General features: G+C 46.1%; 1 protein-coding gene across 1 annotated transcript; it reads right to left on the bottom strand.

The window, feature by feature from the left end:
- Positions 1-395: 395 nt before the first annotated feature.
- Positions 396-10,053, bottom strand: LOC113886401 (pregnancy-associated glycoprotein 2-like). The gene is made up of 9 exons (XM_027532577.1): positions 9,930-10,053; positions 8,464-8,605; positions 7,383-7,500; positions 7,165-7,283; positions 5,288-5,481; positions 4,276-4,392; positions 2,590-2,731; positions 2,406-2,504; positions 396-704 (listed from the first exon to the last, which is right to left on the bottom strand). The coding sequence occupies exons 1-9, from the start codon at positions 9,980-9,982 to the stop codon at positions 558-560; spliced, it is 1,131 nt and encodes a 376-aa protein (XP_027388378.1). The 5' UTR covers positions 9,983-10,053; the 3' UTR covers positions 396-557.
- Positions 10,054-13,932: the final 3,879 nt, after the last annotated feature.

Here is a 13,932-nt window from a genome sequence, read left to right as displayed (position 1 = left end):
GTCAGAGCACTCCCTTGAACCCTCAAGACTATGAGCTTCTTTCCTTATGGGTTAGACGCCTTAGGGATAAAAACCCTAAGGCATGTAGCTCTGGTCTCCCTCACTAGGTGTAGAAGCCTTAAGGAAGAAAGCTGTCAGGCTAGACATACAAAGGAAAGAGGGGAAAGAGCGAGGGTGAGAAAGAGAGAACTGATGACTTCTGATTTCTTGGGTCCAGTCACTGAGATCTCTCTGTCTTCTCTGGTTCCTATGTACACGATCTCCAGTGTTCTTATGAAAAGTCTCCCCTTTCCTTGAAATCAGTTGGAGTTGAGCTCCTCTCCCTAGTGGTTCAGACTTGGTTCTAGATCCTCCCTGATTATGATGCACCTCCCAGACCCAAAAAGAGGCACCCATTTGTTTTAGCACCATTAAGAGTGAAACATTTTATTCTTTACTGAGAATAGAGTTTGCAGAGCACCAAACACAGTTCACCAGCATCGCTGGGCAGGAGTGCCCTAGTGTGAGCGAGTGTGTGTTAGGAGTCGCCTGCTTGATTCCTGAAACAGTCCAAGCATTTACACTGCCGGAGCCAGGCCAATCCTTTCATTTTTTCGATCAAAAACTGAGAAGTACTGCCTCAGAAAGACGTCACCCAGGAGCCAGTTGTCTGGAGAGAGATTTTCTAGGCCCCCTTGAAAGATGCTCATGCAGGAGTTTTTATCCTGGGGGAGTTAGAGACATACACCAGTCAGCCTGTGTGCTTACCTGCTACTCCCTCCTCAATATCCAGACCTGACACACTTCTTCATTTTATTTCCCTTTTTTTGTAAGTATCAGGTGATTTTCTCAGCAGCTGGGGATATGAGGGTTCATCCAAAACCAAAAAGGGCCAAGTCGTGTGACTGACATATTCGGGAACGTGGGGAGGGGAGGATTGGAAGTTTGGAGTTATCAGATGCAAAATAATATACAGAAAAGTAACAAAGTCCTACTTATAGTACAAGGAACTATATTCAATATTTACTGATTAACTAATAAAAATATATTTAAATATGTACAGCTAAATCACTTAGCTGTGCAGCATAACTTAAGGCAACACTGAAGATCAGTTATACTGCAATACAGTTTTTTAGAAAAGAACAAGAGTGTCCCTTGGTTCTCCTCCCACTCTCTGTTTCTTTCCTTCTGACTCCTGCTCCTTGTTTTCTCTGCAGAGAATGCCTGTTCTTCTCCTGGGTTCCCAAAACCAGCTCTTTTTTTAAACTTTTAATTTTGTTTTGGAGTATAGCTGATTAACAGTATTTGAAGTTTCAGGTGGACAGTAAAGGGACTCAGTCATACATATACACGTATCCTTGTCCCAAAGACATCCTTTCCATCCAGGCTGCCACCTTATGTTGAGCAGTGTTCCCTGTGCTATACAGTAGCTCACTGTTGGTTATGCATGTTAAATACATTCAAAACAGTGCTCACAACATGTTCTTTAAGACTTCGCTCAGGCCCTCTGAGAAGCCTGTTTGGACCCACACTCAGCCTTTGGCCACTCCAGGCTTGGCTGGGTGACTTATTCTGGTCTCCATCCCCACCTGTCGGTCCACAGCCCTCATCACCCCTAATAAGTCCCAGGGTCCCTTTGCAGAGCACTGTGGGGTGCCATTTGCATGGAACCCAGGGCAGATTTGCCTAGACCCAAGCAGACCTCCCTATGGTGCCATGAGTCAGGGGTTTTAGAATTACTGCAATTCCCTCTCTTCCTCAAAGCCTTCTTTGAGCCCAACAGCCTGCTCTGAACTCCCACAGGGAGCTGACGTGAAGCCTCCACCCTGTGTCAGGGCTGAGCAGTCACTGTGCACCCTTTAATCACCTTAGCATCCAACCTCCCCATAGAGGGGTCAGGTAGCCTGACTCACAGGGGGGAAAACTGGGACTTAGCAAGGGGAAGTTGCAGTCAAGGTCTAAGGTAGCCATGTAATTTATTGTAACCGGGACAATTTCAATAAGGAAAGGGAGACTGTTAATCATTATGGTGGGAGCACACAGGGACTGCCACCAGCCAACCCCCCTTGTCACATGTCCTATTTTAAGGATCCCTAGAGCTGACTTCCTGTATTTCTGCATCTGAGGGGTCTAGTTGAACTGAAGATCTATGAGGGCAGAGGCCCTTAGTGTTCCCCTCTCCTTGTGACTCCCACCATGTCATCATGGAGTGGTGTCTCCACATTTATTTCAGGAGGATGGATGTCCCAGATTGTCCTCTACTCTCAAGTGGTTGATTTTGTGGGAGGCGCTGGCCCAGCCACAGGGGCTCAGCAGCATCTGCAAGTTGTGGCTTGGCCTGAGGAGCATGCCCTCCTCCCAGCAGTAGCCCAAGGGTTCCTGAAAACCCCAATTTAGAGAACAAACCCTCAGGGATGGCCCCTCACCTTGGTGATGTAGGCTTGAGGGGGCAGTGGATAGTCGATGCCATTGATGTTGAAGATGACAGGAGGCAGGGTCTTGACGGCATCACATAAAACTGCATACTGTTAGAGAGAAGGAGAGAGGTTGGCCCAGAGAATCCTTATTATGTGGGGAGACTGGGAGTGACCTTGTGGCATGACCCTTCACCTCAGAATTCTCAAGCCTGGCGTTCATGAGCTTGTTGATGTTGGTGACTAGGTCTGTTGGGCCGTAGATCAATGATGTCCCGGTGTCCACAAAGGCTTGACATCCATGAGAACAAGCAACAATATTCCCATTCATGCTGATGCTGAGAGACAGTAGACAAAGCGGGCCTCAGGGTCATGTGGAAGGCTCCCTCCTTGAGGGACTGTGAGCTCCCTCCCCCACAGCTGCCCCCTCCCTGACTGTCTCTAGAACAGTGAGTCATCTCTTGCCCTGACTTTTCTTTTGCTTTGATCACAGCACCTTCCTTGACATCCTTGAGCAGTACTTGAATACACCTTTTGTACCTTGGCTCTTTTATACCTTGCCACATGCTGGGCTTCCTTGCTAGAAGCGTCCCCTCGCCTTTGACTAGCTAATTTCTCCTCATTTTCCAGATTTCAGCTTAACTGTCATGGTTTCAGGGAAATCTTTCTCCCGGTGTATATCAGTCTCCTGTCTTGGTCACTCTCTGTAGACCCTTCCTCATGTCTAGCATGTACCAAGGTGACAGTTCACTCTGTGTGTGTATCATTTCTTGTACATTTACCTTCTTAGATGTGAGGGCAAGCTTTATTCTCATTGCCTTCCTAAATTGCTTGGCACACAGTGGATGCACAATGCTTGTCTGTTGAATGAGTGAATGAAGACTGTGAAAGTAATGAAGACCATCCAGAGAGGTATATCTGATGTCTCACCAACAATGGGACAAACACACTGTGAAGATGGAAGTCCCTGTGGGCAGCAGATTCTCATAGGGGTGGGGGAGACTGGCTGCCCTGGGAGACGGTGTCTCTGAGCAGCACCTCCTCATTGGGCTCAGACACTGAGACCCTGACCAGGAGATACCTGACTAGACACAGAACCTCAAAGGACAGGTAAGCTTTTATCTGAGGGTCAAACACAGAATCTCATCAATTATTGCCTCTTCTTCTCAAGCTACTCCTGGATCTCACCTTCCCGATTCTTTCAGTTATAACCCCCGCCCCACTGTGTGCCCAGGGGTGTGGGGTGTCTCTTTTTATGAGTCATTTTCAGGTCCCAAGACCGTGGCCAACCTCTCTCCACTGCTGGCTAGCTTCTCCCTAAGGAGACCAGTTTTCCCCATTTCTTCAGGACTTTCCCTGTTTTTAACTGACATTTATCTTGCTGAGAACTTCCTTGGTCCTTTGTAGCCCTGGACAGTGGGTCATCTTACCACAGCTTTGTTCAGGCTGAGGTAATTCTCCCTGATTGTCTTTTCACCACACTGTAAAGTCCTATAACCATGCTCCCCACCTCACACTCAGGGGTGCAGTCCTCCTGCAGCTGCACAGGCCTTTCTGGACCTTGTGATGGACCCTATTCAGAGCCCTGGTCAGGAGGCCTGGGGTGATTATGAACCCCTGGGTGGTTTGTGTATTTATGTGTTTCTGTGTTTGTTTATGTGTGTTCATATATGGCTCTGTGTGTACTTGTGTGTCTCTGGCTGGCTATTCATGTTTATATGTGCCTGCTTATATGTTTGCATGAGTGCCTTGTGGCTGTCTGTGTCATAGTGGTTGATGTGTATGTCTGTTGACTGCCTGGGAGTGGATTTGTGTGTCTGTCTGTGTCTGTGTACAGCTGTGGGAGCATCACTTGTGGTGACCCTTAGAGAGAGAGGCTTACTGGTTCATGCTTATCAGCCAGTGGTGAGGTTGGGACACTGGTATCCAGTTGAGCTCTCCCTTGTAGTAGCGGTGGTCCACCCCACCAAACATCACCACACTGCCCTCCGGCTTGTATCTGTAGAGAGAAGAGAGGGGGAGATCTTTGGAAGAGATTCTGTCTGAGAGCTGTGCTTGTCTACTCATCAAGGCCCTAATAAGGTCTCCATCTACAGATGCAGAATTCGAGGCTAGGAGCAATTGAGAACCAGACTGAGGTCGGTTGCTGGCTAATGAGTGGCACAAAGGAGGTTAGAAGCCTGGCCACCTGGCAAGGCTCTATCCATTCAGTTTTCAGAAGAAGCCCTGGACCTCCTGTAACCTGAGTGCTCAGAGATACCCTCAGAGGTCAGTGTGCTGAAGGGTTTTGGCTTCCCCCTTGTCCAGCCTGTATTTTTTTCAGAAAAATCAAGGCCTGAAGCACTAGGGTGTGGATTCAAGTCACCCAGGGTTGGCTTCACTGGCCCATGACCTGTGTTGTCCATTGGGCCCCACACTCAGCAGGGCCCCCACCTCTGCTCTCCCTGTCTTAAAATTCCCAATACTTGTTGAAAAAGGAGTCCCACACTTTTGTTTTGGGTCCTACCTTTCTTTGTGTAGCTGGTCCTGGGTGCTCAGTGAAATGTTAGTGAGAAGGGAAAGATTTCCACCTTCCCTCTCTTCCCTTCCATGTCAAATTCATCAGCAAATCCTGTTGCCTTTTCTTACAACTCGTATCCTGACACCTTGCATTAGTCTTCCTTTTGGCTCACCCCCTACACCAAGCCCCAGCTCTTGTGCCCAGGAGCATGGTTGTGTTCTAATAAAACTTTATTATAAAAGCCAGTGGTGAAGCCAGGTGGGGCCCTGGGGCCATAGTTATCTTGGGTTAGATTATCTCTCAGGATACTTTTGTATCAATTGTCACATAATTTTCATGCAACTGAAAGCATCTTACAACTAATTTGGAGCCAGATTGTCCAGCTCAGACTTACTTGCTCAAGTAGAAGGCAAAGACAGGCTCAGAAAAGGCACCTTGCGACCACAAGTTGTCAAAGATGGGGATGGCACCTTTGGTGCTGATGGAGGGGAAGGCCAAGCCCAGGACGCCATCAAAGGGTGCACCATCAAACCCGTATTCCTCCTGGCTTAGGCCAAACGACTGTTTAAGGCTAACAAGGTTCCCGATCTGTGGGCGAGAAGAGTGTTCCCACATAAATGTTTGTTAAGTGGGCCTATGGCACCCCACTCCAGTACTTTTGCCTGGAAAATCCTATGGATGGAGAAGCCTGGTAGGCTGCAGTCCATGGGGTCGCTAAAAGTCAGATACGACTGAGCGACTTGACTTTCACTTTTCATTTTCATGCACTGGAGAAGGAAATGGCAACCCACTCCAGTGTTCTTGCCTGGAGAATCCCACGGACGGGGGAGCCTGGTAGGCTGCCGTCTATGGGGTCGCACAGAGTCGGACACGACTGAAGTGACTTAGCAGCAGCAGCAAGTGGGTCTAGGCTTGGGCTGAGGAAGAGATTGCAGTAGCTCTGCAGAGAAGAACTGAGGTCTTTCTATGTCCTAGGTAGATCTCAGATGGTTAGACCGAGACTGGATGGGAATTTGGGTTCCATTTAGGTGCGTCTGTATATTTTAAAACATCTGCCCCTCTGAAAAACACCTTCTGAATGAGTCAAACTGGCCTCATGGCTTCCGTACAGGTGGGGCAACCAAGAGTCAGGCCAGGATCCAACGCTGTCCCCTTATGGACAAAATGAGTAAAGAGCAGGAAAGCCTTCTCTGGCGTCTCTATGAACTGATGAGAGAAATGGACTGAATTGACGGTAATGTATTTTGGGTTCTGCATCTGCCCAGAAAGACAGAAGTCCATTATACAATGTTGCTGGCAGGGTTCTTATGAAATTACTGCCTGGGAAATACCCTTTTGGGGGTATGTGTGTGTTTGTGTGAGTGTGTATGAGACAGAGAGTAAGAGAGAGAGGCGAACTACTCAGGTACTTTGCGGGAGTGAGGCTATAGGTTTTATTAGACTCCCAAAGGCCCCATACATTGAGAACATACTTATCAGGCCCCCCTACATCTCAGTCCTCCTTCTTATCCACTCTGGATATCTGAAGTGCTTGATTTCCCTCAGGGTCCCCTGATCCTTTCCCCAAACACCCACCACCAGCTTCACCAATCCAGCCCAGCTCCATCGCTTACCACACGTGTGACCTCAGGAAGGCCCTTGCTGTCTGCACCTCAGTTTCCTCATCTGTGAAGTCGCTCAGTCATGTCCGACTCTTTGCAACCCCATGGACTGTAGCCCACCAGGCTCCTCCATCCATGGGATTCTCCAGGCAAGAATATTGGAGTGGGTTGCCATTTCCTTCTCCAGGGGATCTTCCCAACCCAGGGATCAAACCCAGGTCTCCTGCGTTGCTGGCAGACGCTTTAACCTCTGAGTTACCAAGGAAGCCAGTGTATCCTCATCTGTATCATTAGCTAATTAATGCACCTGCTGTGTGGGGTTGTTGCAGGTTTAAGCAAGTTATTACCATGGCAGTGCCTGGCACAGTCTGAGAATATAAAAGTAGCTGCTTTTTTCCCCCCTCTTCTGGCTCCCAGCAAAATGAACCCTGAGCTGCTCATGGGCAGAGGAGCTGCAAGTCCACAGCCCAAGCAACTCTCTGGGTTAGCTAATCCATTTGTTTGTGTGTCACTACGGAGACTGTCTCCCCAGGGACAGGATCCTGTGGGTAAGATGGCCAGTATCTATGGGAGTTAGGGTAGGATGGTCCTGCCAGCTGGTACTGTATCTGTTTTGTAAGCAGTGGTCACTCCATAGTCAGTCCTGACTCAGCTTTTGTTTCCACGTTACCCGAATGGTGTCAGAGCCAAGAAATCCCTGAATTATCCCAGATCCATAGAAGATGGTGATAGGCGAGCCTACTTCCCGGAAGCTTGAAGAATTTTGAGGATTGAAGGTGTTGTGTGTATCTGCAGACACAAGAGATGAGTGTCAGTCAGGTGCCAAGGGTGGAGAAGGGAGTTGAGGGCAAGTAAAAGATGGGTGGGTTGGAGGGTGTTTGTACTCACAACAGGCTGGACTGGTACAGGTGATGCAAGGCACCCACAAGTTAGCTGAGCCTGTGTCAAAGACGACCCGGAACTCCTGAGGGGGTGTTCCAATGGTGATGTTACCCACATAGGCAGTCTGTGGGGACCAAGATGGGTGGGTTAGTGCAGATCTGGCTCCCCTCGATTCCCACACTGCTGCCTCCCTCTGGGTGTCACTTGTCTTCTGAGATCACTTTCCAATCACCATGCAGCTCACAGCCTTTGTTCTCAGAGGTGCCTGCATTTGATATTTTTTCTTGCACCACGTGGTGTGTGGGATATTCACTCTATGACCAGGGGTTGAAAAAGTACCTCCTGCATTCGAAGCCCAGAGTCATAAGCACTGGACCTCCAGGGAAGTCCTGGTGCCTTCATTTGAGAAGCTCTCTAGTCTCCTCTTCAAACTCATCTGTGCACACCCTTCTCCAGGAGGGTCTCCTTGATCAATCCCAGCCACTCCCTCTAAACTCAGACCACATCCCATAAACACTGCACAGGTGACCCTTTCATTTGTCATATATTTACTCTTTGCCTATCCCTCAGGCTGCCTGCACAATCTTGAAGACAAAATGTGCTCTTTTCTCTAATCTAATAACAACATCCACAGTGTTAGATTCTTATGGCCTTACACAGAATAGGGATTCGGTAACTTTTTCCTGCTGTTATTCTTGCATCTGTGGAAGTTGAATTCTTCTGCCTGGGGAATTCACAATTGCTTTGCAGTTGGCTTTATCTTTTGACTAGAGATGGCTCACCCTTCATCTATAACTGAGTGGCTCACTTAGTTCAGAAAGAACAATCTCCCTCAAACTAATGACACATCTTTGACACAGAAATGGATGTTTACCTGCCACCTGGTCATTGCTGGGCCCAGTCACCACAGACCAAGAGTTGTGGATGAGAATGCCTTCTCCTCTGGAATGGGGTTCCTGTTCCCCAGTGTTTCTGCCTCCTGCAGGAGCCCCAGCCCCAACTTCCCATCTGCCACCTCCAGAAGAACCTCAGTGCTAGGCCAGAGCACCAGGGGGCGCTGTGAGAGCCATCCTCCCTACAAACTCACATCCAGATAGTTCCTCAGCGGGTGAATAGTTATTTTGGAGTCATTCTTGGACAGTCTGTAAGCTTGTTCCTCCAGGAAATTGTTCAGCAAGTTTTTTTCCCTCAGGGTTTCTCGCAAGGTCTTCATTTTCTTTAGAGGCAAACTTTCACCGAGGATTAGGAAAAGAAACAAAGGAGAAGATACCATTAGCTGTCTGTGTTAAGGTATAACTGTCATTGTAATACACTGTGTATTTTCCAAGCATTTTTATGAATGTCACCTTATTATCGGAATGCCATGCAAATACCATGGCAAGGGTGTAGGTTTGAATACAGGTTCTGTTGTGTAACATTGGGTAAGACCATTTGGATTCTCAGCTTACCCCTGGGTAAAAAGGTGGAATGTAATGATTACCACCCTCCATATAGAAAATTTGGGACATAAGTGAAGTGATGATATAATGTATCTGATGTATAGTGAATCTCAACAATGACAGCTGTTAGTATTCCTATTGCCATCCCACTGTATTGTTCTTAAGGAAGATCAGGGAGGAAGGTTGTAGAAGGGGATCATTATCCTAATTTTATGGGGAAAGAATCTGAAATTCAAGGAGTTTGTCACTTGGCTGTGTTCACACTGCTTTTCAGATGTAAAACAATGTAGAAGTAGCTCTCCCAATCTTTCTCCAAATAGAAATGGAACAGAGGGTTGAGAGAAGAATCCAGAAGATAGGAAACAAATTAGGGAAATTAAGAGGCTAAAGAAGCAAGGATGAGTCAAAACTGAAAAATTAAAAGAAGAGAAAACAACACGGAGAAATCTGCACTCACAGGGACTTCCAAAGAGATGGAGAGATAAATGAGAGAGATGCCGAGATGCAGACATAGACATATAGACATATACACACTGAAGTAGAGAAAGAACGGAGAGGACACCTAGAATAAAATGTAGAAAAATGCTATTCCACAGGACCACACATACATTTGTACAGGTTGTGCACTAAACAATTGCAAGGTCTTCCATTTTCAGCAGGTCACCACATGATGGGGTCCCAAGAGTTATGCAACCATGGAAACCTACATCTCGATCCTTGGGACCCACAGTTTCTATAGCAAGGTGCCTGCATGCGTGCTAAGCCCCTTCAGTCATGTCCAACTCTATATGACCCTATGGACCACAGCCTGCCAGGCTCCTCTGCCTGTGGGATTCTCCAGGCAAAAATATTGGAGTGGGTTGCCATGTCCTTCTCCAGGGGATATTCCCGACCTAGGAACTGAACCTGCATCTCTTACATCTCCTGTATTTGCACGTGGGTCCTTTACCACTTCGCACTACCTGCGAAGCCCAAGGCTAAAGAAGCAAGAATAAGTACCTATAGAAGGTGCTTATCAGTAAGTAAGAGTTGAACCTTAAGACTATCAGGGAAATATTCCATTTCTTTCTAACCCAGAAAGGAAGATGATGCCACTTACAGTCCCCATACTTACATGACTACGCACTCTGAGAGGGCCACCAGCCCGAGGAGCACAAGCCACTTCATGCTTCTTTCCTGGCTCCAAGTACTCAGGGAAGCTTTAGTTCCTTGACATGCAGTGGTGACCAGGAGCTTCTAGTTATATGTACTCTAACCTGCCCTAATTGTCCGCTATAGGGCACTAATGGATCTGATAAAAGTACAAAGCTCTCAATAAAATTTTTATCTCCATCCCTGTCTTTGGTGAATGGTCTTAGAAAATTCTCAGAATTCAGAGAATTCTACTGTGATCTCTTCCTTGAGGCTTGGCTTGAAAACCAAAGTGAAGCGCATGGACATCTAAGGCATGGAGAAACTTGCCAACTTGGAGAAAATAACTGCTAAGGACACCATAAAAGTGAATACGAGGGGCCATGCTAGACATTCATGATCTCATGTGGTCTGCCTAGCTACTACATGGTTTGCTGTCTTCGTTTGAGAGCTGATTGCTAGGAGGCAAAGAGGTCAAAAGGAAAAGTGTAGACTTCAGAGGCAGCCCAGGGACATATGAGTGGTTTTAGGTAGTGGGTCTAAGAAAAGCTTAGGAATCCATATGCAGAAGCCAAAACTGGGATAATTTTAGCATTACATCCATTAATTAGAACAAATTAAATATATAAAAAGTCAGAAATTCAAAGTACTAATAGACAACATCTCATTTGTCATTGTGACAGATTTCTAGGGCCCTAACACCATTCTGAGAGCTGAGAAAGGAAAATAATCATCAATATTTATGCCTTGTTTTTTTGTATGTAGCAGATTCCATGTAACCACAAACAGTTTAAGGAATCTTATTTTTATTGAAGAATTCCAGAAATTAAAACAGAAGGAGTGGTAGAAACAGGAAAGCACTATTTTGCAGCATCCTCATGAAACGATGGATCTGGGCAAAGGTCATCAATGGATGCTGAAACCATAAGTGGAAATAAAAAAGGGAGTATACAATGGATGCATGAAGCTGGCAACATCAGGATCCACTGCATTTCAGCATCTCTCAAAGTGAGGCAACTAGAAATAGTGAGACTCTTTAAGTAGCACCATAAGAAATATATATCTGCATATGAAATATCCCAATAAAAAATTTTGAACTCAAGTATAGATCTACCTGCCAGTCTCCAGGGAAAAACACAGATAAAGCTACAGAGAAGCAATCCCCCAACTTTTGTCACAAGGGGCTGGTTTCCTGGAAGACAGTTTTTTCAAAGGGAGATGATTTTGGGATGATTGAAGGATATTTCACTTATTGTGCACTTTATTTCTTTTATTATTACATTGGGATATGTAATGAAATAATTATACAGATCATCATAATGCAGAATTGGTGGGAGCCCAGATCTTCTTTTCCTAAAATGAGACTGACCCATCTCTGGGTGATGAGAGAGTGATGGGGAGCAGCTGTAAATACAGATGAAGCCTCACTCACTGGCCTGCTGCTCACCTCCTGCTCTGCAACCTGGTTCTCAATAGACCAAGGAATGGTATTGGTCCTGGTGCCAGTGTTGTGGATTCCTGCTCTAACCCAATACTTGAGACATTCTATAAGACAAATCATGCCACTTCCTCCCAGTTTTTGAACAAACAAATGGCTTTAAAATTGGGAAAGAGACAGTTATTTAGTCTTAAAAGAGAACAACTTAAAAGTGAAACATATGAGTACATTCTTTCAATAAACTGTGAAAAGACATCTGTTTTTAGAGAATCAGGGAAATTTGAACATGGACTGAATATTAGATGTTAATTTTATTTGCAACAAAATACATTTTGGTTATCTATATTTTGTGAGATGGTAACCTTTTCCTTGCTTATTTAATTTATATGCAGAGTACATCATGAGAAACACTGGGCTGGAAGAAGCACAAGCTGGAATCAAGATTGCCAGGAGAAATATCAATAACCTCAGATTTGCAGATGACACCACCCTTATGGCAGAAAGTGAAGAGGAACAAAAATCCTCTTGATGAAAGTGAAAGAGGAGAGTGAAAAAGTTGCCTTAAAGCTCAACATTCAGAAAACTAAGATCATGGCATCTGAACCCATCACTTCATGGGAAATAGATGGGGAAACAGTGGAAACAGTGTCAGACTTTATTTCTTTGGGCTCCAAAATCACTGCAGATGGTGACTGTAGTCATGAAATTAAAAGACACTTACTCCTTGGAAGGAAAGTTATGACCAACCTAGACAGCATCTTCAAAAGCAGAGACATTACCTTGCCAACAAAGGTCTGTCTAGTCAAGGCTATGATTTTTCCTGTGGTCATGTATGGATGTTAGAGTTGGACTGTAAAGAAGGCTGAGCACCAAAAATTGATGCTTTTGAACTGTGGTATTGGAGAAGACTCTTGAGAGTCCCTTGGACTGCAAGGACATCCAACCAGTCCATTCTGAAGGAGATCATTCCTGGGTGTTCATCGGAAGGACTGATGCTGAAGCTGAAACTCCAGTACTTTGGCCACCTCATGAGAAGAGTTGACATTGGAAAAGACTCTGATGCTGGGAGGGATTGGGGGCAGGAGGAGAAGGGGACAACAGAGGATGAGATGGCTGGATGGCATCACCGACTTGATGGACATGAGTTTGGGTGACCTCCGGGAGTTGGTGATGGACAGGGAGGCCTGGCGTCCTGCAATACATGGGGTTGCAAAGAGTCGGACATGACTGAGCTACTGGACTGAACTGAACTGAACCTTTTCCTTAAAATACTTCAGCAGAGATGAATAAATAGTAAAAGAAAAAAGAAATTAAATGAGGCTCTGTCTTGATTTGAAAAGAGATCTGCATAGCCGCTATAGATTGAGTTTTGTTCCCTGCAATTCAGACCTTGAATCCTTAACTCCCGATGTGATGGTATTATGAGGTAGGGTCTTTGCGAGGTAAACTTGATATGGGTTTTTGATGGTGGGGCCCTCATGATGATGAGTTTAAACTCTTGCCCCCCCCTTTCTCTCTTATTCTCCCTCTTTCTCCGTTCCCTCCCCTACCACACATGAGAATATAGAAAGAAGAGAACTGATGCAAGTCAAGAAGATTGTCATCACCAGGAACTGATTGTCCACCAACTGACTTGCACTTCTAGTCTCTGCTCTATGACAACCTATGGTACTCAGAGAGTAGTTTTGTAGTTATTGATGCCGAATGATGAAATACAGGGTTCATGATACTGTTCTTTCTTATTTCTGTTTTGTTTGACATTATTTTGTAATAAATTACCAAAATGTCCATTTTGAAGTCTCTATCTTAGTGGTACCCTGCAGGGCCCAAGAAAAGCAGATTCAGGTAGGCCCCCCAAAGACTGAGTGGTTGGAGACCCACCTGCTCTCTATCCAGCTCTTCTGTCCTCTGATCACCATCCCCCACACCCGAAGACCCCACCCTCACCCCCATCTGCACCCCCGCTGCTAACTTGCTTGTTCATCCAGCTGGAGACTCTAATGAGCCAGATCAGGGCCTGGCAGGAGAAGGGATGGGGACATTTTTAGAAAGAATGAACTGGGCAGCCCCCTCCCTGGTTTTCTCTTCTTTAGTGTCACGACTTCAGTGACACAACTGAAGCGACTTAGCAGCAGCAGGTGAGAGAGAGGGCCTGGGTATGGAGGGAGCCACTAGTGGGGCTCTGGGGACATTTGGAAGGAAAGGGAGGAGGAATTCATAACCAGGAGCCAAGACGTGGGCAGATTGCTCAGGATCCAGGAGGGAAGGAAGAAACACTAGGAAAGGAATGGTGCCAACCAGAGAGCCAAATCCACCCAAGTCTTCTGGTTAACCTTACTGGAGGTCATGTTCTTCTTGCTGGAATTCCTGCTCTGGACATGAAGGGGATAGAGCCATACTCACTGTTAATGAGTCATGGGGAGAGGGACAGCTTCCCCCAGGGGCCCTTTGATTCCACTCTAACTATGGGCATCATCCCAAGCTGGGCAGCAAAATGGCAGGTCATCCAAGCATTTAAAATACTTCCTAATTTATCTAAGCGTCCTGG

Source organism: Bos indicus x Bos taurus, chromosome 29 (assembly GCF_003369695.1).
Source record: "Bos indicus x Bos taurus breed Angus x Brahman F1 hybrid chromosome 29, Bos_hybrid_MaternalHap_v2.0, whole genome shotgun sequence".
Lineage (NCBI taxonomy): Eukaryota > Metazoa > Chordata > Mammalia > Artiodactyla > Bovidae > Bos > Bos indicus x Bos taurus.
This window is presented reverse-complemented; position numbering and strand designations above follow the sequence as displayed.

Bases quoted from the DNA above. Each gene is read 5' to 3' on its own strand.
- LOC113886401 (XM_027532577.1), bottom strand. From the start codon at position 9,982: ATGAAGTGGCTTGTGCTCCTCGGGCTGGTGGCCCTCTCAGAGTGCGTA. The intron at 2,732-4,275 runs GTAAGCCTCTCT...ACTGTCTCTCAG, and splicing joins TGGCTGATAAGCATGAACCA to CATCAGCATGAATGGGAATA. The intron at 705-2,405 runs GTGAGGGGCCAT...TAACTCCCCCAG, and splicing joins CTCAAGCCTACATCACCAAG to GATAAAAACTCCTGCATGAG.